The following is a 27,893-nucleotide window of genomic DNA, read 5'->3' as shown; positions in this document are numbered from 1 at the left end:
AAATGTGTGGCAAAAAAAGTGAAGTTCATGTTATGTTAGGACAGGAGACCAGATGTTTCCATCCCTGAAATTATGATGCATAGAATCATATATCTAAGTCTAAACTATGTTACAGAGTAAACGCAATAAAAACATGCTTTATCTGTGGCATATCAGTACACTTAATATTAGTGATTAGGTAATGCATTCAGCAAGTACTTTTACTTTTAATACTTAAGTATTTTTAAAAACCAGTACTTTTTTACTTTTACTTAAGTAAAATGTTAATGTGGTACTTTGACTTTTACTTGAGTACATTTTTGTCTGTGTATTTGTACTTTTACTTAAGTACATTTTTTGAGTACTTTCTCCACCACTGATCCAATCTATCCATTCACTTGTGGATTAACAAAAAAGAAGAGAGAGAAAGAAAAAAAAAGACAAAAGACTAAACAGAGCAAAAAGATCATCCAAAAATGTATTTTTTTTTCCGTCTTTCTCCTCGCTCCTCTCTTCAAAGTCGTCACAATTTTAACTCTCTTCTCATCGGAAATGAACTGTAAGCAAACTATTTGCAGTCTGTAGCTCTATAAGGGCTCCCGTAACCACACTATTAATCAATAAAGTCTGATCTCCATGGTGAAATAAAACCCTGCCAATTTTTCCAATAATTCTTACATTTTCCAGATTCTAATCTGATGGAAAACGTCAGCCTTTCCATAATATAAATATTATGCATTACGTCAACCCGATCTTCCCTTTTAGGAGCTTCTGCCTTCAGCCATTTCCTAGTAATGGCTTTTTTGCTTGCTACCAACATAATTCTATACATATATCAATCGCCTGTTCTAGTGAGCCTTTCCATCCCTCTTCCCATGTACAGATTCACCCCCAGTACTTTATCCATACAATTCTTTTATGTCCTGCCAATAGGGCACCATGAAGGCACAATCCCAAAATACATGGAAGTGACCCACTCTGTCTTTTCCGCACTGCCTCCAGCATTTTGTATCTTGGTATTTTCTTTGTGCTGGTGTACTGAAATATCTTACAATATTCTTCCAGCCAAACTCTCTCCACAAAAGGGAACAAGATGTTTTCCACTGTTGCCCACATATCTCTTCCCAGTTCTCCTGTGAAAGCCCACAACTAGCTTCGTTTTCCCATCTTGCTTTTATGTATATTGTGTTACGTTTTTTTCAAATTTTCCAATCCTGTATACAGTTTTGAAATTATTTGTTCCCCAAGTTTGATTCATTTGAAATGAATCAAATGAATTCATTTATACATCTAATTAAGATGTATAAACATCTGAATTATACCAGATTCAACCTCAATTAAATGTATCCTTCTTAATAGTTCCTCTGTAAAGTACCTGTAGAAATCCTTGTTGTTTATTCATATTTATTCTTTATTTCTTCAAAGCTTTGTACAGTGTTTTTCTTAACCATCTCCCAGAATATCTTTGGACCCTTTTCCCTTTTACTAAATGTTTTGTCTGTTACATTAGGTTTAAAATCGGAGTCATGCTCTATCCACCTTAGTACTCTGCTCTGCTCTGTCAACTCATATTTTAAAATAATTTCATTCCATATGTCAAGAGATAACCCCAGCCATGGATTTGACTCCTCCCTAAGGTGTTTTCTCAATTTATCATTTATTATGGCTTGTAGAGGTATCGTGGGTGACATAGCACATTCTATATCTTTCCATTTTGCAGTGTATAATGGATTGCTTATGTTCAGTAGAGTACTCAACTGTGCTGCTAAATAGTAGCTCTTTAGACAAGGTAAGGCTAACCCCCCTTTATCCTTCGATAACTGCAAAGTTCTAAATCTGACCCGTGGTTTTCTTCCTTGCCAAATAAATCTCTATATCATTTTATCCCATTCTGCAAAGTCTTTATCTGTCACCTCAACTGGGAGAGACGTAAATAAATACAGTAACCTTGGTAACATTTGTTTTGATCATTTCTTTACAAGCTTGAGACTAAGCTTGTAAAGGGGATTAAACTCCACCTTCCCATATCTGATTTTATTTTCGACACCAAGGGGCTAAAGTTTAAAGATTTTAATTCAGATAAGTCATGGGACAGAAGCACTCCGAGGTATTTCAGAGATTTTGACTGCCAATCCCAACTAAATGTATTTTTAATGAATTGATCTGGTGAATAGTTGAAAGAGAGAACTTGGGTTTTCTTTGTGTTTAATTTGTAGCCTGACATCAGCCCAAATTCATCCATTATATTGATTAGTGCTGGAAGTGACTTGCCTGGTTGAGATAAGTAAATCAAAACATCATCTGCAAATAATGCTATCTTTTGTTCCCCTCTTTCCATATGTATACCCTTTATATTTTTGTTTTGTTTTTATCCATTGGCTTAAAGGTTCCAAATATATCGCAAATAACAGTGGGCTAATGGAGCAGCCTTGGCGGCATCCTCGATATAATCTAAAAGTATTTGAAAGGCTCCCATTAATTTTGACCCTAGCTGTGGGTTGGTAATATAATGATTGAATAGTTTTGATAAATGTTTTGTTGAAACCGAATTGTTCTATCACCTTATATAGGAAGTTCCATCTGACAGAGTCAAAAGCTTTTTCTGCATCCAATCCTAATATTACTGCTTCTGTTCTTGTTCTAATAATCTTTTGCATTACCAGCAATGTGCGCCTAATATTATCCGTTGTTTGTCTTTTCTTTATAAATCCTGTTTGGTCCAAATCATTTATGTCTGGCAGGATAACCTCTAGTCGTCAAGCGATGACTGCTGTAAATAGTCTAAATTTAGGACACTAACTGGTCTATAGTTGTAGCACAATCTAATTGATCTTTTCCTTCCTTTGGAGTAACCGCAATGAAAGCTTCCCTCCAGGACCTGGGTGTCTCTCCCTCTTTTAAGACCCAATTGAACATATTTTTTAACAAGGGGATCAATGGTTTTTAGTAATTTATAAAATTCAAACGAGTATCCATCTGTCCCTGGAGCCTTGTTCGTTTTCAATCTTGAAATTTGAGTATTTCTTCTACAGATAGTAATCTGTAATCTCCTTTGTTAATATATGATTTTGATCTTCTGTTATTCTTGGTAAATTCAAAGATCCTTATAATGCATGTATTTGATCATCATTATTAATTTCTTCTTGAGAATATAATTTTTTATAATAGTGTAGTGACCATTTGTCCCAAAACTTAAATTCAAAAATCAACTCAAAACTCGAAGGTGATCAAAACAAAAGTGAATCCAACTCAAATAGTCACCTGATGCACCGTGGATTCTGGTTTACACAGCACAGAAGATCAAAAAGTCAAAATGCTGTTGTTTGGTTTTATTTTGCAATTCAGGCAAAAGGTTACAGGCTTCTGCTCCTATTCCTGTACCTGTTCCGACTAAAAACCGATGTGACTGATAGGCTGGTCAAAAACCTTATGACCTTTTAAACCTTTTAATTTCTTGAGATATTTTTTCATCCAGAGAGAAGCTTTTGTGTTGCTTTTCTAATTCTTTTAATTCCAATTGTAACCCTGTTTTTTCCTTTTTAAGTATGCTGATTTGGCAATTAGCTTCCCTCGAATTACTGCTTTGCATGCATCCCACAGCGCAGCTGGGGATACCGCCCCATTATTATTTTCCTTTACATATATATCAATTTCTTTCTCAAGTTTTTCCTTCATATTCCCCTGCAATAAACCTGCATTTAGTCTCCACATTGTTTTTGTTTCCTTTGACAATTCCAGGGTGATATAAACTGGACTATGATCTGATACATCCCTTACTCCAATGTCGCAATTTTCCACTCTGTATCTATCCTTATTATACATAAAGAAATGGTCGATTCTTGAATAAACTGAGTGAGGCGGTGAAAAATATGTGCAGTTTCTGCCTGATGGATTTAGCTCCCTCCAGACATGTTCTCCGCCGGTCCAGCTCTGCCATTAATTCTTATTTAACAAACAAATGGCTTCTACCGTGATAATTATGTGAAATTAAATTAACTGTCTAATATTAAAAAAAATAGTTTGGTGCTGTCAGGCTCAGAGTCTGAGAGGCTTTTCCTTTATCAAACACTTTTTTTGCCTCTTATTTAGTGGAATATTGATGTTGATGAAACTTTCTCTAAAATAACCTTTTTCAACCTTTTTAGCTCCACTGTTGAAAATGAGGCTCTAACATTCACAAATGAATTATTTCAACATTCAATGAATGTTGAAATAAAATCCAGTCCAACATCTGGTTTGAGGTGATTCCTCTGGAACCTGTTGGAGGAAAAATATCCCAACTTCAGAAGATGAGCTTTTAACTTAACAGAGCTCTGTGGTTCCTCCTATCAGTATGAGAGTCAGGATGAGGAGGCGCCATATCAGGAAGACTAAGTGGAAGCTGCAAGATCTTCAGAACAGTCCTGATGCTGGGCTGCTGATTGTCCCTCTGTCTGGACACAGGATCAATATAACCAGCTTAAAAGCTAAAATTAGGACTTCCGGTTTGGCGATGTAGAAGGAGGAAGCAGGGTGAAAGAGTTCCCGGTCAATTTTCTTTAAATTACTTTAAAACCGGAGTTATACACTTCTTTCAAGCACCGGACTGACGGAAGCATTGTTCCTGTATCCTCGCGACATTATAATGGCTAGTGATAATCCTAAACAACAAAAGCTTTCTACTTCAACCAGGCGAAAGAATAGCCTATAGCTAGCAAGGTAGCCTTAATGGCCGCGTCCTCCTCCGACACTGAACCACCTGGCAAAAGTAAATGTGGAGATCCATGTTTCCATGTCCCAACTGGTCACAGAACTATCTAAGCAGCGGAACAACTTTAAAGAGGATGTGGCCACATTAATTCATAACAATTTTTGCTGGACGATTAATTGTCTAAAAAATTATTGCGATAAGCGATAATATTGTTTCAAGACCTTTTGACACTGATTTAATGGAAATGACGTAATAATGCATGCTATTTCCTGCCATAAATAGATGCACTTTTTTTTTTCAAAAGAACATTTAACACTGGAACTGATTAACTAGACAAACAAAACAACAAAAAACAAAAAAAAGTTGGCTCTTTTCAGGGCCGCCTTGAAGCAGTGGAAAGCCTGGCGGGCGATAACTTTCAACGCATTTGTGAAGCTGAAACTGTCGTTAAGACTCTCCAGGCCCAAAACGCAACCTTGCTGGAACGCCTGGAAAACCTGGAAAATCGATCTCGCAGATCCAATCTATGCATACTTAACATACCTGAAGGCAGGGAAGACGGCCAAGATCCAACTAAGTTTATCTCCAAGTTGCTAAAGGATGCTATGGGGGACGACATATTTCCTTCTCCCCCGGAATTGGAGCGCGCGCACCAATTGCTGCACCCAAACCCGCAACAGGACGACCACTGCGGCCCTTCATCCTTGCATTCCATCGATACCGGGAGAAGGAAGCCGCTTTAAGATGGTCCAGGCAGCATGAAGTAAAGCACCAGGGAACCACCCTGAGAATATATCCAGATCTCAACATCGCTCTTGCAAAGAAAAGGTCGGCATTCAACGACGTTAAAGGAGCTCTCTATCAGAGAGGTGTGTCGTTTCGTCTTTTTTTCCCTGCCCGTCTTAAAGTTACGTTTACCCACTTGTTTGAAACGCTGGAGGAAGTTGCAAAATAAACATCTGATGGCAGACTTTACCTTTTGGTGGAGGCGGGGTGCCCAGGATACAGCAAAGATGGAGAGGATGGAAAAAGAGGGAAAAATAATTCGGGAAAGAGGTAATGATAAGGAATTACTGAGTTATGTGTTGCACCTGCATTCTCTGCATTGAATGACTGGATTAAACAATATTACAGCTTCAAGTAGATGCACTGTTTTTCTCATAAGAGGCATACATCCATGTGTCTAATTGTATAATAATAGGTTAAAGGGTTAAGTGTTTGTTGCCTAGTTCTAATGTCTGTTGGTGGCTCTCATAATTTAGTAAATTTTAGCCCAAAATCCACATTCATAATGGCGTTGGTTATTGTATAAGTGCCCCGTGGAGCTTTTATTACCCACTGTTTTATAGTTGCTAGTACTGTTTTAATTCATTGTACTAAGTAAGGTAAGGTAAAAAACTTTATTAATCCCATAGGGAAATTAAGATTGTCTGTTTCTCACACATTAATTCACATCCACACAACATTAAGAAGTTTTGTACACAATATACACACATTAAAAACAGTCTAGTAAAGGAACTTAAATACATTAAAAATGCTAATTACCCTCCCAGAAATCGCAGCATTGTAAAGCCTAATGGCCTGTGGGACAAAGGAGTTCTCAGTTGAACATCCCAGCGAGAGAAACCTGTCACTGCGGGAGCTCCTCTGGTTGGAGAGAACAGTATGCAGGGGATGGCTTGTGTTTTCCAGGATAAAGCTGAGCTTAGACAGTGTCCTCTGTTCCACCACTGTCTCCACAGACTCCAGGCTCACACCAACCAAGTGTGTAACTCCTGCACGCTAAGTTTATTGGGAACCTTCCAAAGTCAGTTTGGGACTGTGACTATGGCCTATCGGAAGACCTACGAGGTGTTTAACGAACAGCAGTTAACTTCAACAAGAGTAGCAAGGATACAGTTGGGGTGGGTTTTAATAAGGGTTGGGTTCAGAGCTGCCTTTTTCATAGCTGATTTGCATTGTTTTTTCTACTTCATTTTTCTCACAAGCTTGAACATTGTGGATAATGAAACCATGCACTGCCAGGTGGAGCTGTTGGGCCAGGACGGGTATAAAATCAGATTGTCATGGCTGACGTGTGTAACAGCAATGTAAGAGGGGAGGCCTCAGCAGTTCGCTTTACTAGTTGGAATGGAAAGGGCATGAGAGGACCAGTGAAACGGGCAAAAAAATTTTGCCCACCTTAAAAAACTAAAAACAGAAATGGCATTTCTTCAGGAAACCCACTTGGTCTCTGCAGACCAAATAAAACCTAAGAAGCCTTGGGTGGGACAGGTTTACCATTCATATTTGAATACAAAAGCAAGAGGGACAGCAATATTAATACATAAAAACATACTGTTTTTATGTATTAAGCAAGTCCATATCAGACCCACTATAACATATCAGATATGTTATAGTATCTGGTTCCCTATATAATATTCAAGTTACACTTGTTTGCATATATGCTCCCAATTGGGATGACCCCACTTTCATATCCAGGTAAATCTCTGCTTTACCAAGTATGAATTCTCACCGTTTGATATTGGGTGGTGACATAAATTGTGTAATGGATCCGACCCTAGACCGATCCAGCTCTAGATTGACATCTCCATCAAAGATGGCTCAGGCTTTTGGGAGTATTCATGAAGGAGGTGGGCTGCATAGATCCTTGGCGCTTTTTGTTTCCAGATAATAGGGAGTTTTCTTTTTTTCACATGTCCACCAGTCGGATTCAAGGATTGTTTTTTTTATAGACAAACGTTGCTACCCTTTGTCAAGAAGAGTGAATATTCTGCTGTTGTAGAGTCTGATCATTCACCAGTAATATTTGACTTGGCCTTCCCACTTAATCAAACTCAGCTCCCCATCTGGAGATTTGACTCAACTTTGTTAGCAGATGAGAACTTTTGTGAATCGATGTCAACCGTCAGATAATTTTTTGCTTGAAAACAAATCAGACTCTGTATCACCCTCTGTCCTGTGGGAAACATTAAAAGTGGTAATTAGAGGTGAAATATCTTACACTGCAACACGTAACAAAATTAGAAAAGCAAGGCAGGAACAGCTTATTAGTTCTATGCTGGAGCTGGACCGTAGGCATTCAATTACACCCTCCCCTGAGCTATACAAAGAGACTTTGTTTACAAATGCAATACAATCTTATATCAGCGCAGGATGTGGAACAATCCTTGCTTAGATGCCGAGGCTTTATATATGAGCACGGTAAGAGGGCGGGCCACCTTCTGGCCCACCGACTCAAAAATCGGTCGGCAGCGCAGCTCATATCACAGATCCAAAAGACCTCTGACGAGCGAACTGTTGATCCAGCTGAAATAAATCAAGTCTTTGAGAAATTTTATTCTGATCTATACTAGGCCTGTCACGATAACAAATTTTGCTCGACTATTAATTGTCTAAAAAAGTATTGCGTTAAACAATAATATTGTTTCAAGACCGTTTGACACTGATTTAATGGAAATGACGTAATAATGCATGTGATTTCCTGCCATAGATAGATGCACTTTTTCAAAAGAACATAAAACACTGGAACTGATAAACAAAACAACCAAAAACAAAAAAAATGGATTCTCAATATTAACAAATGTACGTAATGTATTAACAAAATACTTGAATAAAAAGTAAACAACTTAAAGCCAAAGTGGAAATAAATATTGCATTCAACCAGTGGCGCAAAAAGTGGGTATGCAGGGTATGCAACGCATAGGGGCGCAGCACCAGAGGGGGCGCCAAAACCCCGTCTGGAGGGGTGGCGCGCCGATGATTGTTTTCCCATACACTTCGGCGCGTGTAACGCTCCTTCACCTCGCGCACATAACAAGGTAAATGTAGCGAGTTTTACCCTTCACGTGTCGTCGCCTCGGGGGGGGCGTCGCTCCTTCACCCTCCCTTCACGTATCGTCGCCTCGGGGGAGAGAGCGTCGCTCCTTCACCCTGACGATCCTTCCCTCGGGGGGTTGGGTGGTGGGGGGCGCCGATCTATGTTTTCGCATCCACCTGAATAATGTGTAGTTGCGCCACTGCATTCAACCAAAAGAGAGCAGATTATGAAGTCTATGTACTATATTGCCCTTCAGTGATCACTAGATTTAAATGGAGAAGATGGGCACATCCGACTACCTAATGCAATAGTTCATACCACACAATTTTGCCCCCTTTTTCCCTTTACACAATCTAAGCTCGTTAGCTGATCTAAGATTGTCGCTTGTGGTTTCGTAACCGATCATCCTGCAGTGTGTGGTAGATCGTGGTAGCCACTCCGATCTTAATCAGGGGTTTTCCCCGACTGAAAGCCTTTAACGCTGAATGTGACGGGTAGCCAATCAGAAAGCGCGGAGGAGAATCCGCGCTTTCTGAAGGGAAATTACGAGGGTAATCCCAAACAGCTGAAACGCCGCAACACAAAGTCCAGCGGACATCGGAGATGACTTGTGGAAACAACAGTAATGCTTATTCAACATTTCATGCAAAGAATATAGAAATGACAAGGGGAGGAGTTGGAGCCAAATTGCTACTGCAGTTGATAAACCCAGTAAGTTTTCAGCTGTTAATCATTGTAAATAGGTTATAATGATTTTCATTCAGTCAGGACTTTACCCTGAATCTAGCCACATGCATCACAGGTAGATTCTAGTAAAGCATTGATTAATGCCTAATTTTAAAATTCGTTAACTGGACTTGTGGCCATTATTATGTGCCCATGTGGCTGGACACCACACGGCACGACAAACCCGATCGAACCGTTATACCTAGGATTTGATTTCTGTCGGCTAATGTGTGGTCTGGTTTTGAAAATGGGCCGACAGTCGGCTGACAACTTATGTGCCGACATAAGTCGGCACATAAGTGCCGACTTATGTCGGCTTATGTCCAGCGCTTAAGTGTGTCCAGCACTTAAGCGCTGGACACGCTTAAGTGTGTCCAGCGCTTAAGCGCACTTAAGTGTCCAGCGCACACTTATGTAGTGTGCACTGGACATTACACTAAGGAAATGAGGAAGGGAGGGTCAGTGAAGAGCACCGGATGTGAGCCTTTTTTCATTCAAGGTCATCAATAGAAAGAAAAAAAGGCAGGAAGAGACGATAAAGCCGATAATTAAAATGAGGTCGATAGGTTTAATTTATTGTGCGATTAATTGATTTATCGTTTATTGCGACAGGCCTAATATACTCATCACAATTCCCAGAGGATAAGTCAGACATGAATGATTTTCTAGATGGCTTGGATATTCCGGCTATAGATATGGAGGGATATGGATAGGCCCCTCACCCTTATTGAAGTCATCAGTTCTATTTCAGCAATGCAGAGTGACAAGGCCCCTGGACCAGACTGCTATCCAATCGATTTCTATAAAAAAATTCTCATCCAAGTTAGCACCTCTTTTACTTGAAATGTTTAACCATTCACTGGATGAGGGAACCTTGCCACAGACCCGTGTGGTGTCCAGCTAACATTATACTTTTACTGAAACATGGTAAAAATCCAACAGACTGCGCTTTCTACAGGCCCATATCACTCATAAATGGAGACGTTAAAATCTTAGCTAAACTTCTGGCTATGAGACTGGACACAGCCATGTCAGACATAATCTCCTCGGATCAAACTGGGTTCATGAGGGGTCGTCACTCTTTTTCTAATATACGCAGGCTTATTGGTGTTGTTCATGCTCCTGCATCGGGGGAGAACCCTGAGGTTGTGGTCTCACTCGATGCGGAGAAGGCATTTGACCGGGTCGAGTGGCCCTACTTATTTACAGTGTTGGCTAGGTTTGGGTTTGGGCCCAATTTTACATCATGGGTACAACTGTTATTATATACATCACCTAAAGCAAGTATAATCACTAACATGACAAGGTCTAAGGCCCTTCTCTTTGTCCAGGGGTACCAGGCAGGGTTGTCCTCTCAACCCGCTCCTCTTCGGTTTAGCTATTGAGCCACTTTCAATTATGCTTAAGACTTCAAGGGCTTTAAGGGTATTTATAGAGAACAACTGGAACATCGGCTGTCCTTATACGCAGATGACTTATTACTCTACATCTCGGACCCGGTATCATCCATCCCCAACATCGTGAGCTTGTTGAACCGTTTTGGTAAATTTTCAGGATATAAGTCGAACTTCCTAAAGAGTGAATGTTTTCCAATTAATAACTCTGCACTCCAAATTGCAGAAACTGACTTGCCCTTCCCTCTCTCTAGTACAGGATTCAAATATTTGGGAATCAATGTGATGCGTTCGTTTTCGGATCTGTTTGAAAAAAAAATGTCACCCCTCTGCTCAACAATCCTAAACGCGACCTCCAGAAGTGGAGCATCCTAAATTTATCCCTAGCTTTCAAAATTGCATGTATTAAAATGAACATCTTGCCAAGATTTATGTATCTTTCAGAGTATTCCAATGTTTCTCCCAAAATCATTCTTCAGACTTATAACTATAATTCAGCTGCCCGTATCATTACCAAAACCCCATCCGTGCACCACATCACTCCTGTCCTGCAAAGACTCCATTGGCTGCCCACCAAGTTCCGCATAGAATACAAAATTCTTCTGTACACTTTCAAGGCCCTTTACAATCTCTCCCCACCATATCTTTCAAATCTTATTCATATTGCCATTCCCTCTCGCTCCCTCAGATCATCCTCCTCAATCCATTTCACTGTCCCCTCTGCCCCTCTCACCACCATGGGGAGCAGAGCTTTCAGTCGCTCTGCTCCCCAACTATGGAACTCATTACCACCATACCTTAGAAACATAAAGTCATTATCAAATTTTAAACCGAACTCAAAACACACCTTTTTAGATCTGCCTTTTCCACATGACACAATTGGTTTGCCTGATTTTACATAGTTTTTATATAGATACATTGTTTTGTTTTATTTATTTTTATCTATTTTTAATTGTTACATTTTATTTGTTTCTGTCAGTTTTTTTTACTATTGTACGGTGTCCTTGAGTGCCAGAAAGGCGCCTTTGAAATAAAATGTATTATTATTATTATTATAACCAAGTTCTAATAACCTGCACATTCAGTAGCAAGTAGCCAGGATAGATTCATTAATTTTTGAGAAGTAAATACATTAGTTGTTTTTTGTCAGAATCATCAGATAAACTGTAGATTATGGAAAGGGTTACAGGAAACTGGTTAAATATTATTGGAAGCATGTCAGCTGAAATGGAAATGTTGTCTTCTATGTGAACCCCACGCTGCAGCTCCGCTCAAAGAAGCGCCGGCCAACATTCCGTCGGCTGTTGAAGACTAGTGGTATGAAACTGGAGAACAAGCTGAAGAGCCGCCAGCTGAAGCAGCAGAATGTGGCCAAGAAACAACGCAAAGAGCAGAAAAGGCTGCGGCAGGCCATGAAAGGCGCTGCACTCCAGATGCCCCGGCCGCTAGAGACATACAGGAAGAGACCAGGTGAGGCATGCTGAAGCATGCAGTATACACACACAGCTGTCAGCAGTTGATGGATCCATCAGTAAACTCATTCTCACCTTTTTGACAGAGGAGGAGGATGAAGAGGAGGAATTCCTGGAGAGCCTGCCCTCAGACATGATGGATGAAGAAGACTTAAAGGATATGACTGCCATGGCCCAGAAAGCATCCTTTATAACCAGAGACCTGTCAGCTTGGTAACATGCACACTGTCAATCATATGACTTAGTGAACTGGCAGTAACTAAGGTGTGTTCATTTTCTCCCAGCGGACCGGTGCATAGCAGCAAGACGAAGAACGCTGACGTGGTGCGCAGCTATGAGAAGATTCCAAGAAAGATGGCAAAGATGGAGGAGAAAGAGGTAATCCAACTGCTTCCAATCAAAGACAAAGACAGAGTGATTCCGAGGAGCATCGAAAGAGGTAACGTCGACGTTACTTACTATTTATTATTTACTACAATTTACTTTGATTGCTGCGGTCACCTGTGAAACTGTCTTGCTTTGTTTTTCGTAAGCGGTTAAACAACATGAGGAGGAGGAGGAGGAAGAGGAGCTTGCAGTGATGCCAGAGCAAGAGGAAGACGGTAGGAAAGAAAGCCTGCTCGTCTGTCAAAACTCTTATCAAGTTTATTATCTTGGACATGATGGTCTGTGTAATAACAATTGTTGTTAAACCAGTGTCAACGTTTTCATAAGTTTTCTCAAAATTAATTTGGAGTAAAAGAGAAATGATGGTCTACTAGAAAGATTAAGGGCTCCAGAGCTCCACATGGAGCTGCAGACCAACTGGTTTGACCCAAGTTTGATGTGCCTGTCACCTGTGCAGATGGGGTGCCACCGAGCTACATGGAGATGACACCAGAAGAAAGGGAACAATTTAGAATTCAGACATTAAACATAAAGAAACAGCGCATCGCCAGCATGGCTTCAGCCATCATCTCGGATCCATTAAACAATGTAAGTGGAACAGCTGGTCTAATTTCATCATGATGAAGGTAGGATGTAGAATTATTTTTGATTTTCATGAAAGCAAAAAGTTAATATCAGGAGAGGGAGAATAATAATAAGAGGAATAATTGATGGAACATTATCTCAGCCAATCTCCTCCAAGAAGGGACCACATCCAAACAGAATGAAACACCATGTATAGCTTCTATGGAGAGAGACATAACTAAGGAAACAAAAAGTTACCAGTTGGAATTACCTCAAATTATGCAAATTAGAGAGGAGAAGTAAAAAGTGAGGAAAAAGTGGTCATTATGTCCCCCAGTAGCTGCAGCATAACTACAGAAATAGCTCAGGATAACCTAAACCAGTCTAACTATAAGCTTGATCAAAAAGCAAAGTTTTAAGCCTTGTCTTAAAAGTAGACAGGGTGTCCCTGTGACTTTAAAATGTAAGCTTCAGTATGTTCAAAAAACAAACTGAATTGGCTATGTCAAAAATAGCAATTTAGAAATACCTAATGTTGCTTTTTAGTCATGTTTTTAATTTCTTTGTGTTACATGTATGATTTTGCATGTATTGTCAATGTTTTATTATTTTACATTACTGCCATTTCACTTCTTAATAGCTTTTAGATACTGTCTAGAAAACCTTATCTACGGATGAGTGCTATAAACTTATGGTGCTTATGCTATAAGCACCATGATGGGACTGCTGCTTTATTCAGTTCTATTGTTTAATATTTACTCATCAAAAACAAAACAACTGTATACAATAGAGGTAAATACACAAATCAATAAAATGAAAGGCAGTAGAAAGAAGAAAAAAAATCTTATATCTGCCCTTTAATCTAAAGAATACATTCAAGCAATAGGCATCTACAAAAAACACTAAACAAAAACAACTAAAAAAACAATATGTATGTATTCACATTATACTGTTTCATATTTCTTCAAAAAACTAACTTACCATTCTCTTAAATATATACATTGATCTGGCATTTTTAATTTGACCATTTTAATGGTCTCCAGACCATTTAACAATCTTATTCCCTGGATTGAGGTAGATTGCTCTTTGAAACTGGTACAAAACCACAGCTTCATTCATAAATATCACTATCCCCTTACAGCAGAGGTTTCCAAACTGTGGCCCCCGCTCCCTCCCATTGCAGGGGTGTGTGGGGGGGGAACCACTGTGAGCCAGGATTAGTTGAACATGTTGGCCTAAATATGTTGTAATTTTCCTATTGACAAAAATATTGCTGTTTGTGATATGCCAAAACTCATAATTACCTTTAAAAAATTGCATCTAATATTTTTCATCCCTGGAGGTCGTCATATTTTTCACCCGATGGGTTTAGTCCATTCTGCTAACTTTATCTGAGTTGTTGTACGATATTGCGTTTGACTGGTGTAATTTTAGATAATGCCACACTGTGTCACTATTGGCTGTAATTAAAAAAACAAACAGTGAGGTGAATTGAGATAACTTCCCACATGAAAAAAAAGAAGAGAGCTTGGAGCTGACCACGACTTCCGAAGGGCCTACATTTGTGCCCTCAACATTTCTATCCAGAAGACTTTTAAGTCCTATGCATGAGCAAAATTGACAAAAGCTCTAACAGGTGATCCTTACCTTCACAAGACAAAAACAAAGCCATGCTACTATGCTGAGACAGACCGAGCTGGAAGCTCTTTGAAATGCTAATGGAGCTGTTCTGCTGCTGCTACTGGATATGGAACCAGTAGCAGCAGCAGACCCTAAACAGCTGTTACTAGGCCGATACCAGACCCTAAGCAGCCATTACTGGACCGCAGAGTATGCTCCAAATACAGAGGGGTCACACTCTTAAGACTCCCTGGTAAAGTCTATTCAGGAGTCCTGGAGAGGAGAGTCCGATGGATAGTCGAACTTTGGCTTCAGGAAGAGCAGTGGGGTTTTCGTCCTGGTAGTGGAACGCTGGACCAGCTTTACACCCTCAAAAGAGTTCTAGAGGTCGTGATCTACAGCTTTCACTGCAGCGGTTCGCAGCTGAGAGTGATGTTTTTGTGAGCCTTATGCATAACGGTAAAATGTTAGTCAACCAAATCATAAAATTTCAATACTTTCAATTGATAAAATAATGTATTTGATGGATGACTGTAATGTTTTTTAGTAATAATTCCTATAGCTCTTTTCTGTAAAACAAAAAAAGGATTTGTAATTGTATTGCATGCTATACCCATACTTGAATGCAATTAATCAAGTGTGGAACAATTATTGCATTATACAAGACATACAGAGCTTTATCATTTAATAATTTCCTTACTTTACACAGAACTGCAATAGATTGATTCTTGGATCATTTATGTGAGGTTTCCATGTCAGATTTTCATCAATTATAACACCCAAAAACTTCACCTCACTGACCCTACGACTCTAAATAGAACCTCGATAATTCTCTTTCTGTTACTGAATATCATACTGGATTAAAATAAACTCAAAGGTTATTAAAAAATTATCAGGCAGCAGAGGTTTATGGTACCGTTGTGGATTTAAATTGCGTTTCCTGAACCATTATTCACACTCAATGCCGTATGCCAGTCAGCTGAAGGCCTAAAGTATGACCATAAGAGTAGGACAGTGAATTCTTTTGAAGCCAGTTGAGTCTACGTTAACATTAAAGGCTATGTTTAGGCTATCAACCTCAGTGTCAATTAGTGGAGATGATAAAAACAGCATTTCATCATATTGTCAGTTTTTATGTGAAGTATTGTTAATTAGAATTTATCAAGTCAGCGATATATCAAAATTGTTATGACAAATTTTTTACAGTAATTGATAAGCGAGATGATACATGCCCTCCATTTGTGTTGGTGGTACTTTCTGCAGATGAAGCGTGTGAAGGAGCTGCGGGGGATGATGATGGAGGCAGACCCCAGCGTGGCGGTCTCGGTGAGGAAAATGGTGATGGTTTCTCTCATGGAGGTCTTCAAAGACATCGCCCCCACCTACAGGATACGACACCTGACAACGGCAGAGAAGAACACCAAGGTCACCAGGGCTCAATCTGTGTTTTTAGTGACTGTTGGAGCAGGTTTTAAAAGCTGCTGTATCTCTGTTGTCCTGCAGGTGAAGAAAGAGACGCAGCAGCTTAGAGAGTTTGAGGAAAGTCTTGTCAGTCAGTACAAGTTCTATCTGGAGGACTTGGAACAGACCATTAAAGGTACATCATTGCAACACGCACGCACACACACAAACACACACTTCTCACAGTTTGTCTTCGTCCCCAGACTGGAAGCAGAAAAAGAGGAAACACAGTCAAGTAGTGAGCTTCCAGTCATACCGCAGCCTGGCTGAAGTCTCAGTCCGCTGCCTGTGTGAGCTGCTGCTCTCTATGCCACATTTCAACTTCCACAACAACATCATTGTCGTCCTGGTTCCTCTGATGAATGACCCCCTGAAGAAGGTGAGACATTTTGGAGATGTGCTGCTGAGGCAGATCTCCTTCCTATATTTTTTGATGTAGGTCAGATCAGACAGGTCAGCAGATGATGTTCTAATGAGTTCACGGATTCATCCTTGTTGCAGGTGTCAGACATGTGCTGTGATGCATTCAGGAAGCTCTTTCAAGAGGACAGAGTGGGCAGGGCATCACTGGCCACAGTGCGGGTCATCTCTGGCCTCACCAAAAGCCTCAACTACAATGTCAGACCTGAGGTAACAAATAAGATGTTCCTTAACCTCTTGTGGATCTATACGTTTAGGACTTTTTTAAACTTCTTGACACCTTCTTTCACCTTGGTTCTTCTCCTGCTTATCAACAGATGCTTCGCACTCTGCTGAGTCTGAGAATCAAGGAGGTGGAGATGAAGAAGGACCTGGAGGCCACTGTACCAAAGGCCAAGTTCATGACAAACAAAGAGAAGAAGAAAAACTTGTCCAGGATGCAGAGGAAGGTAAACAAAATACTCAGCTGGAGCTCAAGTAGAGCTAGAAAGATTTTTTTATTTTGTTTTAGTTTTATGCAAACAATGACATACAGTCTGACAAACAAATGTGTTCCATGTTTGTGACAAAGCTGCTTCCCCCTCACAAAGCTCAAGTGTGTCAGTCTTTCAGAGCTTTTGTCAATTTCTGTGGGAAGATCTGTTGAATTATTCTGCAGTTTAAATCAGAATCAAACAGGAAAATAAAAGGCTCCTTTTATTTCCCTGACTGTTCTTACAGATCAACTGAGAGAGAAAAGGAAAATAAGCAAATGTAAAGGCTCATTAGTTTTATATCACTGAATCCTAGGGTTTTCCCCAGAAAACTTGCTAAGCCCGGTGGTCGGGGCGCCGGGAAGGTCTACTGGCGGTCCACCGTGTTTTTGTATTAAAGATGCTAAGTAGACAGGAAAAGTAAAAATAGTACTGGGTAATTATATGTTATGAGAAAACATCACCAGGAAACGCAATTTAAATCCACAACTAGTCTTAAAAACAACTAATCAAAAAACACAATTAAAATGAATATCAATTATTCGCACTACTGTTTAATCTAAATTAAGTCAGTGGCTCCATAAGGTGCCCCAGGCCTTCAGGGACCCATAAATGGACCCATTTATGGGTCCCTGAAGGCCCCTTCAGGGTCTATGTTATCTGTGGTCTAACATAGACCACAGATATATAAATGTAGATTTAGTTTATTGAGATTACCAATGCTGCTGAATTTGATTTAATGGTTACAGCATACATAAATTAAACAATTTAAATTGGTTAACATTTAAATTTAAGATTTTAAGGAGCTGGCAAGTTTACTTTGTAAAAGTTCAAAGCACAATATTCATAGTTAGATTGGTTTGTTACCATAGATACAATCTGATGCTGTGAGTTTAATATTTGAGTTTGAGCTCTGTCTGTTCACAAATACAAATGAGTAAACTGCAATTATAATTCATAGATTTTTAGGTTGGCCCGTTAAACTACTCCCCCTCTCCCAGATTTCACTAAATCAAAACAAAACTGTTAGAGGTGCTGATGTTTTTAGCAGCAAGAGGGGCTCTTCAGTCAAAGTCTGCTCAAGGCCTCATGCAGCCTTGGTGCATGAAGCCCTGCATGATGAGTTAAATCCGCTGCAATGTGCATAGATGCGCTACATACAGGAGATTTAGTTCAATGGTGATAATGTGGCTTTAGTAGCTCTTCCATTTCATGTCTGTTGAGTTTCTAATAAGTCAGAAACTGTTGGTCAAGTTTGGGGGACGAGTTTTTCAGATCTCCGTGGGGCCGCGTGCAATAACTCTGGCTGACTAAGTAGACAAAGCATTTGATATGGTTTGGTGCATCTTTTAAGTGGAAAAATACTAAAAAATAATAATAAAATAATACAAAGCTGAAGTTGGTTTCCTGTTCTAGCTTCTGATTCGGGAAATGGCTAAAGGGCGATTCCCTCTTAATTTTTCACTACCTTCTGCATCTTTTATCGACTCCAGTTTAAAACCTACAACACCTAGACTCTTCAAACCTGGACTGAATTATTCTGCTCTAATAGCAGAATATTTAGAACCATGTTTGTGATTTGTGAAACTTTTATCTGATTTGTGAAACTTCAATAAAGGTTCATTTTACCACTTTTTTGCATCTGGGTTGCACTAGAACGGCTCCAGCTCCAAAACTACAACACCTAGAGTCTAGATCAGTGGTTCTTAACCTGGGTTCGATCGAACCCCAGGGGTTCGATGAGTCGGTCTCGGGGGTTCGGCAGAGCCTCTGCCGCGGAGGTAAAGTAGTGATGACGTGCCCTGCTTTGCCATCACTTGCTGCAGAGGATCACGTTACATTGCTTAGCCAATCAGTGCTGCGGAGGAGCCCTGATCGAAGGAGTTCCTCTCTCAGCATGGATTTGAACTTGTGTCTTTAATTACTTCAGCAAAGCTCAGTTTTTACCAAATTCTGTAGCTTTCGGTGAACTTCTAAATCTGCTCCTTAGTCGCATCTTTTCAGGGTTGCTACTGCCTCTAGTGGCGTTGGGGGCATAACACAACTAATATAATTACATTACTAAATCAGAATACCGCAGTCTTTATTATTTATTAACTTTTCATTCTCTTAAGAATGTAGAACTAATTAAGCAATCTAAACAAGGCCTTAAAGTGGTTCCAGTTTCTCTCGATGGCCAACCTGTTGAAACTGTAGCAAATTTTAAATACCTTGGGTCGTTCCCGGACAGTCAGGTCAACTTTGCTGAAAACACTGACTATATTTTGAAGAACTGTCCTCAGAGACTCTACTTTTTAAGAAGACTTGGAGATCTTGGGGTGACCCAACTAGACTCTAGTTGGGTCACCCCTAATTTGGGGGAAAAAAATCATATTGTATTTATCACTACAGAAGGGTTCAGTGAATGCGCATATGAAATTGGTGGGTTCGGTACCTCAAAAAAGGTTAAGAACCACTGGTTTAGACACTTCAAACCTGCACTTGATTATTCTGCGCTAATATCAGAATATTTATAACCATGTTTGGGATTTGTGAAACTTTTATCTGATTTGTGAAACTTCAAATAAAAGGGCAATTTTTACCCTTTTTTCTGTCTCGGTCACACAAGATCTGCTCTAATTCCAAAACCACAACAACACAACCAAGAAAAAAACCCCCAATTATAATCATTAATATCCATACAAGCCAGCCTGTTTCCAGTTCAAGTGAAAGGAGGAGCGCGTGATCCGCGCTGAGGTAAACGTAAAGCAGCGGCAGCGCAGAGGCGCCAGCTGTGTGATTGGTCCGCTCTCCAGCTTTAAATGCATAAACTATAAACCTTTTAGAAAAAAATCTGCTCTGTGAGTGAAAAGCTAGGAACAGAGACGCTTGGCTTGCAAGATTTATCAAAAAAAGAGAAAAATTAAGCGGTCCCCCCCGCCCCCAATTATAAATTTTTCTTAAACTAAAAACAAGCAACGCTTAGCCTAGCAAAAAGCATGGCGGGCTGCCAGGCTTATAATACACCAATAATCCATATTGGTCCAATAAGAAAGAAAAACAAGTCTGTGCATGTGTGTGTGTGTGCGCGTGCATTTATTTGTAATCCCTTGAGGGAACCATTACCCTGACACATACTACGTTATGGGGACCCACTGCTCCTTGTGGGGACACGCTGTTTTTGGGTCAGGGGTTAGATTTAGGACTAAGTTGTGAATTGAGTTTTGGGTAGGGTTAGGTATGTAATGTTAAGGCTGTAGAAATGAATGGAAGTCCCCACAAAGATAGCCATGCAAACGTGTGTGTGCGCGTGTGTGTGTGTCACACAGTGGAAGAAAGCAGAAGAAAAGCTGGAAAAGGAGCTTCTAGAGGCCGAAGCTTCAGAAAGCAAAGAGAAGAAGACCAAACTGGTAAGATTTGGTTCAGAAATTAAATGAGAGGACAGAGTACAGAAAGAAGCTAACATCCTCATCTCCCTCTTCTTTATCTGCAGCACACAGAGACTCTGAACATCATCTTCCTCATCTACTTCAGGATCCTTAAGAAAGCTCAGCGATCAGTGCTCCTCCCTGCTGTCCTGGAAGGACTGGCTAAGTAAGACACACTCTGGATGACAACAATGTTACAGGACCTTTGCAGTAATGACCATGATGCCACTTTCTTCCAGTTTTGCTCACCTGATCAACCTGGAGTTCTTTGATGACCTGCTGGACGTGCTCCAGAACCTCATCCAATCAGGAGTAAGTATGCCACCCCTAAACAGTGGTCTGCATCTCCATATTTTAATTGATACCATTGATCTGTGCAGAATCTGACCAATCGGGAGAGTCTCTACTGCATCCAGACAGTCTTCACCATCCTGTCTGGACAAGGTAGGATTGTTCTTCTGAGTCTTTAATGAGCACCGACGGTTTCAAACGTTGTAATACCAGTCAGTTCACAGCGAGGCCTGTCTGCATTCAGTAGAACTTGAAGAAAGAAATGTTCTACTTTAATGACTCTGCTTTTCTAAAACCAAAAACTGTTCTGTTTTCAAGAACAGTTTTTTTCAGGGTTATGTAGTCTAAGCAGGAGAGTTGGTGACTCAACATGGACATTTTGTCACATCCTCACTTTGCCCCTTTTAATCAGAATCAGGATGCTTTATTGTTATTATAATTTCATTCCAGTACAACCCATCCAAAGACAGACAAACAAACAGGATAAGGAAGACAGGTGACCGGGGCTGCAGCCCTTTGCATTGGATCAGAAAATGAAAACATGAGGTGAAAAAAAAAATCATAACTCACACTGTAAGGGCAGAGTGTGAGGTTGCAAAAAAAGGTTGCACAAAAAAGTAACATGTAGACAGGAGTGAAGGCGGTGAGTTTGAGCGGTTGTGTGTTTCTAACCATAAAGAATCAAAGTCTGTGTGAGACTGCAGGAAGCGTTAGTCCCTGAACACTGCCCCAGAGAGCAGGAAGAGAAAAATTTGTAACTGCTTTTTTGCTTGGATCAGTTCTAAACTTGAATTGAGATTGGTGTGGAGGTAAATGTTTCTGTTTTTGTGGACCAGGTGATGCCCTGAACATCGATCCTCTGAACTTCTACTCTCAGCTTTACAAAATTCTGCTCTGGCTTCATGCAGGTGTGTTCACAACTTTTTAAACTTTTCTAAACTACCAATCACACAGACCTCACAATTCAAAAGGTTTGAGTTTCACACTTTGGCTATCTCAGGGGCACCCAATGATGACATCATCATTGTGCTGCGGTGTCTGGACGCCATGCTGACTCGTCGCAGGAAGCAGGTAACCCTGCAGAGAGCCATGGCCTTCTTCAAACGACTGAGCGTGCTCAGTCTACATGTCCTGCCCAATGCCAGCGTTGGAATTCTTGCAGCAAATCGAGCTACCATGCATGTGAGTCTTTCAAGCCTTCTAAATGAACCTGGCTCTTTTTAGTTAATGGAAAAGATTGCCAAGCTTCCACCTGTTTGTCAGAGCTCATTTTGTTCTGTTTCATTTGACAGTCATTCCCCAAATGCGACTTCCTTTTGGATAACGAAATTCAGGGCAGTGGCTTCTACCTGATGGAGTTGGATGAACCTGAACACTGCAGTGCTCAGAACACTGCACTCTGGGAGCTCCACACACTGCAGGTTCAGAAATGGGCTATTAGCCAGTTTGGCTGTTAGCGAATTGACTGGCAAAGAAACTTTCCGTTTAAATTAAACTCAAATGTTTATCAATTATCACCTTTATCAAAAGCCTAGGTAAAGAACAATAAAGAATTTTCTAGACCAATTTTCCGTTGAGCACTGTATTTAAAAAAGATCCCGAAAAATAGTGTCAAAATACTCATTTGTCTAATGGTGCATGTGTATGTGTGTGTTTATGTGTATCTCTTACATTGCACCAACATACCCTGTAAACTTGAGAGCCAACCTGGGAGCCAGAGTTCTCCTCTTGCGTGCTCACACTCTCACCTCACACATAGATCGACACACACGCTTGACTTCAACATGTTTGTGTTGCTGTATTTTCAGAGACATTTCCACCCTGTTGTACGGCAGTTTGCGGGTCATTTGACTCATGGAGCTCCGAGTGATGGCTCGGCAGCACTCAGTATGGAGCTCAGCCGCAGGTGAAACACTTTCAGTGTCTTGCTTTAGTTACAAGCCGAGGTGGAAGCCATGTAAAATTACATTCAGCAACAACATGGCCTTGCCAGCTGCGTCAAAAGATGTCTTCACCTTTTCAGGTCTCCACTGGAGCTGTTTGAAGACTACAGTGTCAAAAATATGACCTTTAACCCATCTGTGGCTTCACCCACGTCCAAGAGGAAGGTGAGAAAGTCCTGGTCACCTGCATCCATGTTTTTATTCTGATTCTCATTTCTTCATGTTGTGTGTTTGTGTTTACCTGCATGCTGAGCTCAATTTCTCATTCAGGATCAGTTTGTGGTCGGAACGGCGTTGCTGGACAACAGGCTGCAGAAGCAAGCAGATAGCATCCTGAGTGATGCACACATGGACTTCACTGCAACATGCCACTGAGACTCACACACTCGCATCGAGGACCTGCTTGGAGGACAAACGGATTTCTTTTTATTGAAAACAGGTTGAGGTGGTGTCGAACAGGACACACGACCTGGAGTTGCTTTGTGATTAAGACTGTTGAGACCTACATGTAACAGTGAAGTAAAATATTCCCAGCACATCTCTTATCAAAAGGAAACTGAAGTTTTTAAAGCTGATCAGCTCCAAATTGCATCAGCATAAAATATCTGATTGTGGATCATTTAACCTCAGCATGACCCATTGAGCAATCACAGCAATAATAATGGTTTGAAAGCCAGATTGAAATGAGGAATTATTTCCAATCTCTGTACTAAATATGTTGCTTTGGGAGTAATTTAAATAAAACTAAAACGATACTTGCTGGTCTTTTACTTCCTTATCTATGCTGTGTTGATGTCAGTTATGTTTGATTCATCAGTTTACATTTGCATCGTGTGATTAGAATCTGATCGATCAAAGCACTCGAGGTCATATATGTGTGAACATTTCATGTTATTTTGACGCGTAGACAATGAGCAACCAACACAAAGTATATGATGCTGCTTATAAGTTCAATAGGCTCAAAATGTCGTGTTAACACATACTTTACACATTTTTTACTCTTTAACAGTATGTCGATGTGTGTATTGTTTGTGCCTTCTGTTTAAGGAGCAGTACTGTGTGTTTTCCAGTCACAAAATTCCACTTCAAAGCAAATAAGTGATAAGCAAGTAATAAAAATGCTGTATATTCAGTGTCGACTTCTGACATGGGCAACAGCCCAGGGTGGCATCTTGTGGGAAGCGGCATGAGCGCCCCCAACCCCCATCCCCTCAGATGCACTTCCACTCCACTCCCCCATCCCCTCAGATGCACTTCCACTCCACTCCCCCATCCCCCACCAATCACAACCAGTGCCTAATGCAATAATGCTCCTTCAATAGATTCGATGCCTCTCTGGCTATAACACTTTACCCCACTTTGGCTTTACCCCTACTGCTACAGAGCCTCGCTTCTGTAGCAGTAGCTACAATCCAGCAAGCTTGCCATCATGTGTGCATGAACAGAAATAACTCCTTTTGTAAAGCGTCATGTAAAGCGTGTCCTACTATAACACTATAATGTTTTTGTTGCAACTCAAGTAATTAGTATGTAATTTCATTTATATATTTTAAAGCGGTAGATTGACTAAGATTGACTTAATAGTCAATAGATTCTAAAGCTGCTGTAATTTTGACTGTTAAACAAAAAAAAAGTGCATCTGTCATTTTGACAGACTACAACTACATCCCTGACCCAGGGGTGCCGCCAGGAATCTTGGGCCCCATAATTGGACCCCTCCTGCACACCTGCTGTTATTTCTTGAGTCTATCTGACTCAAGAAATGCTGAGAACATATTGCACCCCTGCTCCAAGCACAAACAGTTCAGAAACGATATGAAATGGGAAAAAAGGTATCTGATTAAGTCGTAATTTATATTCTTCAAAAATCTTTTAGGGGTCAAGTGACCACTTAGGACAGGCACGCACATTTCTACGTCATTTGGTACGTGAGCGCAGTTTATTCTCAGTACCGAGTGAGAATGCGTTTGCAAAACTACGGCATCGTACATGTGCGCTGGATTATATAGTGATGGCTAAATAAAAAAAAAAGTCCCATCAATGTCTTTGACCTGGACACTAAACCTCCTGATAGCGTGTCGAGTTGGAGGCTTTGGAACAGTTCATGACAAGTTACACACCACAGGAGAAAATCCTGCTTCAACCAACTAGCGGGATCAGGAATGTTTGTTAAAAAACCTGTTTACTCGGCTCCCACAAAAGACATAGGCTACTGCTAATTTCCTCTGGAGCCAGGTCTGCGATTTGGCTAAAACATTTTTAACACCCAGCTGATTGCATCAATCATTTACTTTCATTTGGTAATGTCTATTTTGGTTACTGATGTAATTTGTCTCGTCCACGACGTGTCCTGCTGCTTTTCTTCCCCAGGTCACCTTTGTGAAAGATTCTTGATTCCTACTGGACTAACATGAAGTGACAGTGAATAGAGTGAATGTTTTACTTTATTATTAAACAGCATCATCTAGACAGATGAGCTAACTTAGATTTTATTCATCATTCATATTGAAAAATATATTATAGAAAATTATAAAACTTGTTCACAGAAAGTCTTAAAATAAAACTGAGGGCTCAGACCAACCAGAACCTCTGTACAGAAGGATGTTGCAGCAGTTTCCTTGGCTCAACTGTGGAAGGTGAAGTAGTGTACTGTCGTCTTCTGAGACAGCCGACTCCTGGCAGTTCATGCATAGCAACACTTATGCAACTTCAAGTAGCGCTGGTCGGCGTACCTCTTCCCACATCTGTCACAGATGAACTGCTTGCCGCCAGCATGTACATGCCTCTTATGCGTCCTCAGGTGGCTTCCCTGGCTGAAGGTCTTGCTGCATATTTCGCAGGCATACGGCTTCTCTCCAGTGTGAACGCGCAGGTGAAGCTTGAGGCTGTTGGCATTGTTGAATTTTTTATCACAGGTCGGGCACTGGAAGGGCCTGTCTGTGGAGTGAGTGCGGCTGTGGGAGATCAGGCTGCTCTGCTGGCTGAATGTTTTTCCGCACTGCTGGCAACTGAAGGGCCGCTCGCCAGTGTGGATGCGGCCATGGATCTTAAGATTCACCGCCTGACGAAACGTCTTACCGCAGAGGTCACACCTGTAAGGCCTCAGGTCGCTGTGGATCCTCTGGTGGTTCTTGAGGTTGACGGCATGCCTGAACGATTTGGGGCACTGCTCACATTTGAAGGGCTTCTGGCCGCTGTGGATGAGCTGGTGTGTTTTGAGTGTAACAGCGCGGGTGAAGCCTTTACCACAGTCATTGCAGATAAAGACTTTCTCCCTACTGTGGGTGACACTGTGGCGGTGCAGATTCTGTGGCAGGTTAAAGCGACGGCCACACACATCACAGCCGTACGGCTTTTCTCCTGAGTGTATGACAGTGTGTGTCTTGAGCTGTGCCTGCTTTGAAAAACGTTTTCCACACACAGGACACTGGAACGGGCGCTCGCCAGTGTGTGTTCGCATGTGGCTCTGCATGCTTTGGCGCTGGCGGAAGGCTCGGCTGCAGATGCTGCAGGCAAACGGCTTCTCCCCTGTGTGGATGAGTTGGTGAGATTTCAGGTTGCTTTGAGATGAGAAGAACTTCCTGCAGACAGAGCATGAGAACAACTTGTGGGAGACATTCTGCTGGGAAGTCGCAGAGAGAACAGAAAACTCTAAAGGTAGCGGATCCGGGTCTGATGGTGGAGATGGAGCAGCTTCAACCCAAGCTCCTGAGAGAAAACACAAAAATCAATAGAGGCATCATCTGAACTGACCAACAGTTCTGGAGAATGACTCATTTTAGAGTAAATCTGGACCTGAACTACTGTCACTAAAAGATAGTGTGTGTAAAATAAGTACTGAGCACATCACATATTTTGCACACACTGTAAAAAAAAAAAAAATGTCTCCTTCATTGTCCAAGAAGAAATCTAACTATACGGTTTCTAGACTCAAACATTCCCAGACAAAAGCTTCTGTGAAAAATAAAATTCATTTCAATCTGATAATACATATTCAGGGTCAATTATATACACTGACTTTAATAATAAACTCAAATTCTGTCTAAGAAATTGCTAATCACACCAAGTCTGTATGATGACTACAAAAACACATTCAAGTCATTGACTCACTGCATTTGCTCCTCCGTGTGTTTTGCATAGTGTCAAAGAAAATCATCATACAAAATATTATTGAAATGCTTGCATTTAGCAAAAATTTTATCATTTTGGTAATCCCATCTGATCTAATGGGAAAGATTTAGTGTGATTAGTTAACCAGTATGAGATATTAGGTTGTGTTTTTTATACAGTATGATGTAATATGTGGATTCATTGGTACTTTAAAAGAGCACAATCACTCCAGATGTCAGTAACAGTTTAAATAATTCACACAAAGAAATGAACACAAAACATTACAAATTCATTTTGTGTACCAACAGAAGTTTTTTTTCCTTTTTGTTTGTTTTTAGACACACTTGATTTTTCAAGTTCAAACATGCCATTATGTCAGGCACATAAGCTGAGTAAATGTTCAGTTTTAAAAATTGGGATTTTATCAATTTAGGGAAAAATGCTAAAAAGAAAAAAAAAAATAAAGATCCACAAACCACTTGGTCCTGTAATAAAAAGAACTGAACCCTTTACAGCCTGTCCGGCAACATAAAACATTCCTTGCAAATTCATTACATTCAAAAAGTTCACTCAACCAGTTTCATTGAAAGATACTTAAACATGATTCAATGATTTTTTATTTATTTTTTGCAACTTATCTACTTTCTGTTTTGCTGGATATTTTACTGTGTGCTGTAAAATACACTGGAATGTACTGGAAATTAAAAAATCAAAGTCTTTCTGGAAATTGTCACCTTCATGCTGTTAAATGCTGGTTGCTGTTCTCAACAAAATTATCAGAGGTTTTTATCAGTTGCTTTGATCAAGAAAGTAAACAAAATAAGAAAATCCCAGAAATCTATTTTTCCAGATTTCTAAAACAATTCAGCCTCATTCCAAGTGAAAGTCGTATAACATTAAAGGGCGTGGCTGGGAGGTTTGCAAGCTTCTCAGGCTGACCGGGCCATCAGCTGATGCAGGGTTTGATGTCCAGAAGCTCGTCAGTTAGAGGCTGACATTTCTCCTCGACATCAGCTTAAACAGAACCCTGTTGACCTGATGGGATGGGCTCCTCTTGCTTACTGCACTGATGTTTCTTGCCATTCCAATACCATCATCCCAGCAGACTCTAAAGCAGCAGTGTTTTGTTGTTACCA

The 27,893-nt window shown here is 40.5% G+C and overlaps 2 protein-coding genes across 8 annotated transcripts in view; one reads left to right on the top strand and one right to left on the bottom strand.

Moving 5' to 3' along the window:
- Positions 1 to 23,402, top strand: part of noc3l (NOC3-like DNA replication regulator) — a 37,147-nt gene extending 13,745 nt beyond the window's left edge. For 2 of the 4 annotated variants that reach the window (XM_081600840.1, XM_008438112.3), the window contains exons 2-21: positions 11,875 to 12,079; positions 12,168 to 12,294; positions 12,366 to 12,520; positions 12,615 to 12,683; positions 12,926 to 13,056; positions 15,916 to 16,077; positions 16,156 to 16,249; positions 16,317 to 16,492; positions 16,615 to 16,743; positions 16,851 to 16,982; positions 20,315 to 20,395; positions 20,479 to 20,579; positions 20,653 to 20,725; positions 20,794 to 20,857; positions 21,541 to 21,612; positions 21,705 to 21,886; positions 21,997 to 22,125; positions 22,513 to 22,610; positions 22,728 to 22,812; positions 22,918 to 23,402. In XM_081600840.1, coding sequence (XP_081456966.1) covers positions 11,875 to 12,079; positions 12,168 to 12,294; positions 12,366 to 12,520; positions 12,615 to 12,683; positions 12,926 to 13,056; positions 15,916 to 16,077; positions 16,156 to 16,249; positions 16,317 to 16,492; positions 16,615 to 16,743; positions 16,851 to 16,982; positions 20,315 to 20,395; positions 20,479 to 20,579; positions 20,653 to 20,725; positions 20,794 to 20,857; positions 21,541 to 21,612; positions 21,705 to 21,886; positions 21,997 to 22,125; positions 22,513 to 22,610; positions 22,728 to 22,812; positions 22,918 to 23,022 — 2,370 coding nt within the window. In that variant the 3' untranslated portion in view covers positions 23,023 to 23,402. The remainder of the gene's footprint in view (positions 1 to 11,874; positions 12,080 to 12,167; positions 12,295 to 12,365; positions 12,521 to 12,614; positions 12,684 to 12,925; positions 13,057 to 15,915; positions 16,078 to 16,155; positions 16,250 to 16,316; positions 16,493 to 16,614; positions 16,744 to 16,850; positions 16,983 to 20,314; positions 20,396 to 20,478; positions 20,580 to 20,652; positions 20,726 to 20,793; positions 20,858 to 21,540; positions 21,613 to 21,704; positions 21,887 to 21,996; positions 22,126 to 22,512; positions 22,611 to 22,727; positions 22,813 to 22,917) is intronic. The other 2 variants (XM_081600841.1, XM_081600842.1) reach the window with 2 other exon arrangements.
- Positions 23,403 to 25,073: 1,671 nt separating this feature from the next.
- LOC103482140 (uncharacterized) overlaps positions 25,074 to 27,893 on the bottom strand; it is a 23,778-nt gene continuing 20,958 nt past the window's right edge. For all 4 annotated transcript variants that reach the window (XM_017310863.2, XM_008438111.3, XM_008438110.3 and 1 more), the window contains one exon: positions 25,074 to 26,355. In XM_017310863.2, the coding sequence (XP_017166352.1) occupies positions 25,331 to 26,355 (1,025 nt within the window). In that variant the 3' untranslated portion in view covers positions 25,074 to 25,330. The remainder of the gene's footprint in view (positions 26,356 to 27,893) is intronic.

Source organism: Poecilia reticulata, chromosome 19 (genome assembly GCF_904066995.2).
Source record: "Poecilia reticulata chromosome 19, P_reticulata-male-v2, whole genome shotgun sequence".
NCBI lineage: Eukaryota > Metazoa > Chordata > Actinopteri > Cyprinodontiformes > Poeciliidae > Poecilia > Poecilia reticulata.
The sequence above is the reverse complement of the archived record's forward strand: the minus strand, read 5'-3'. Positions and strand labels throughout refer to the sequence as shown.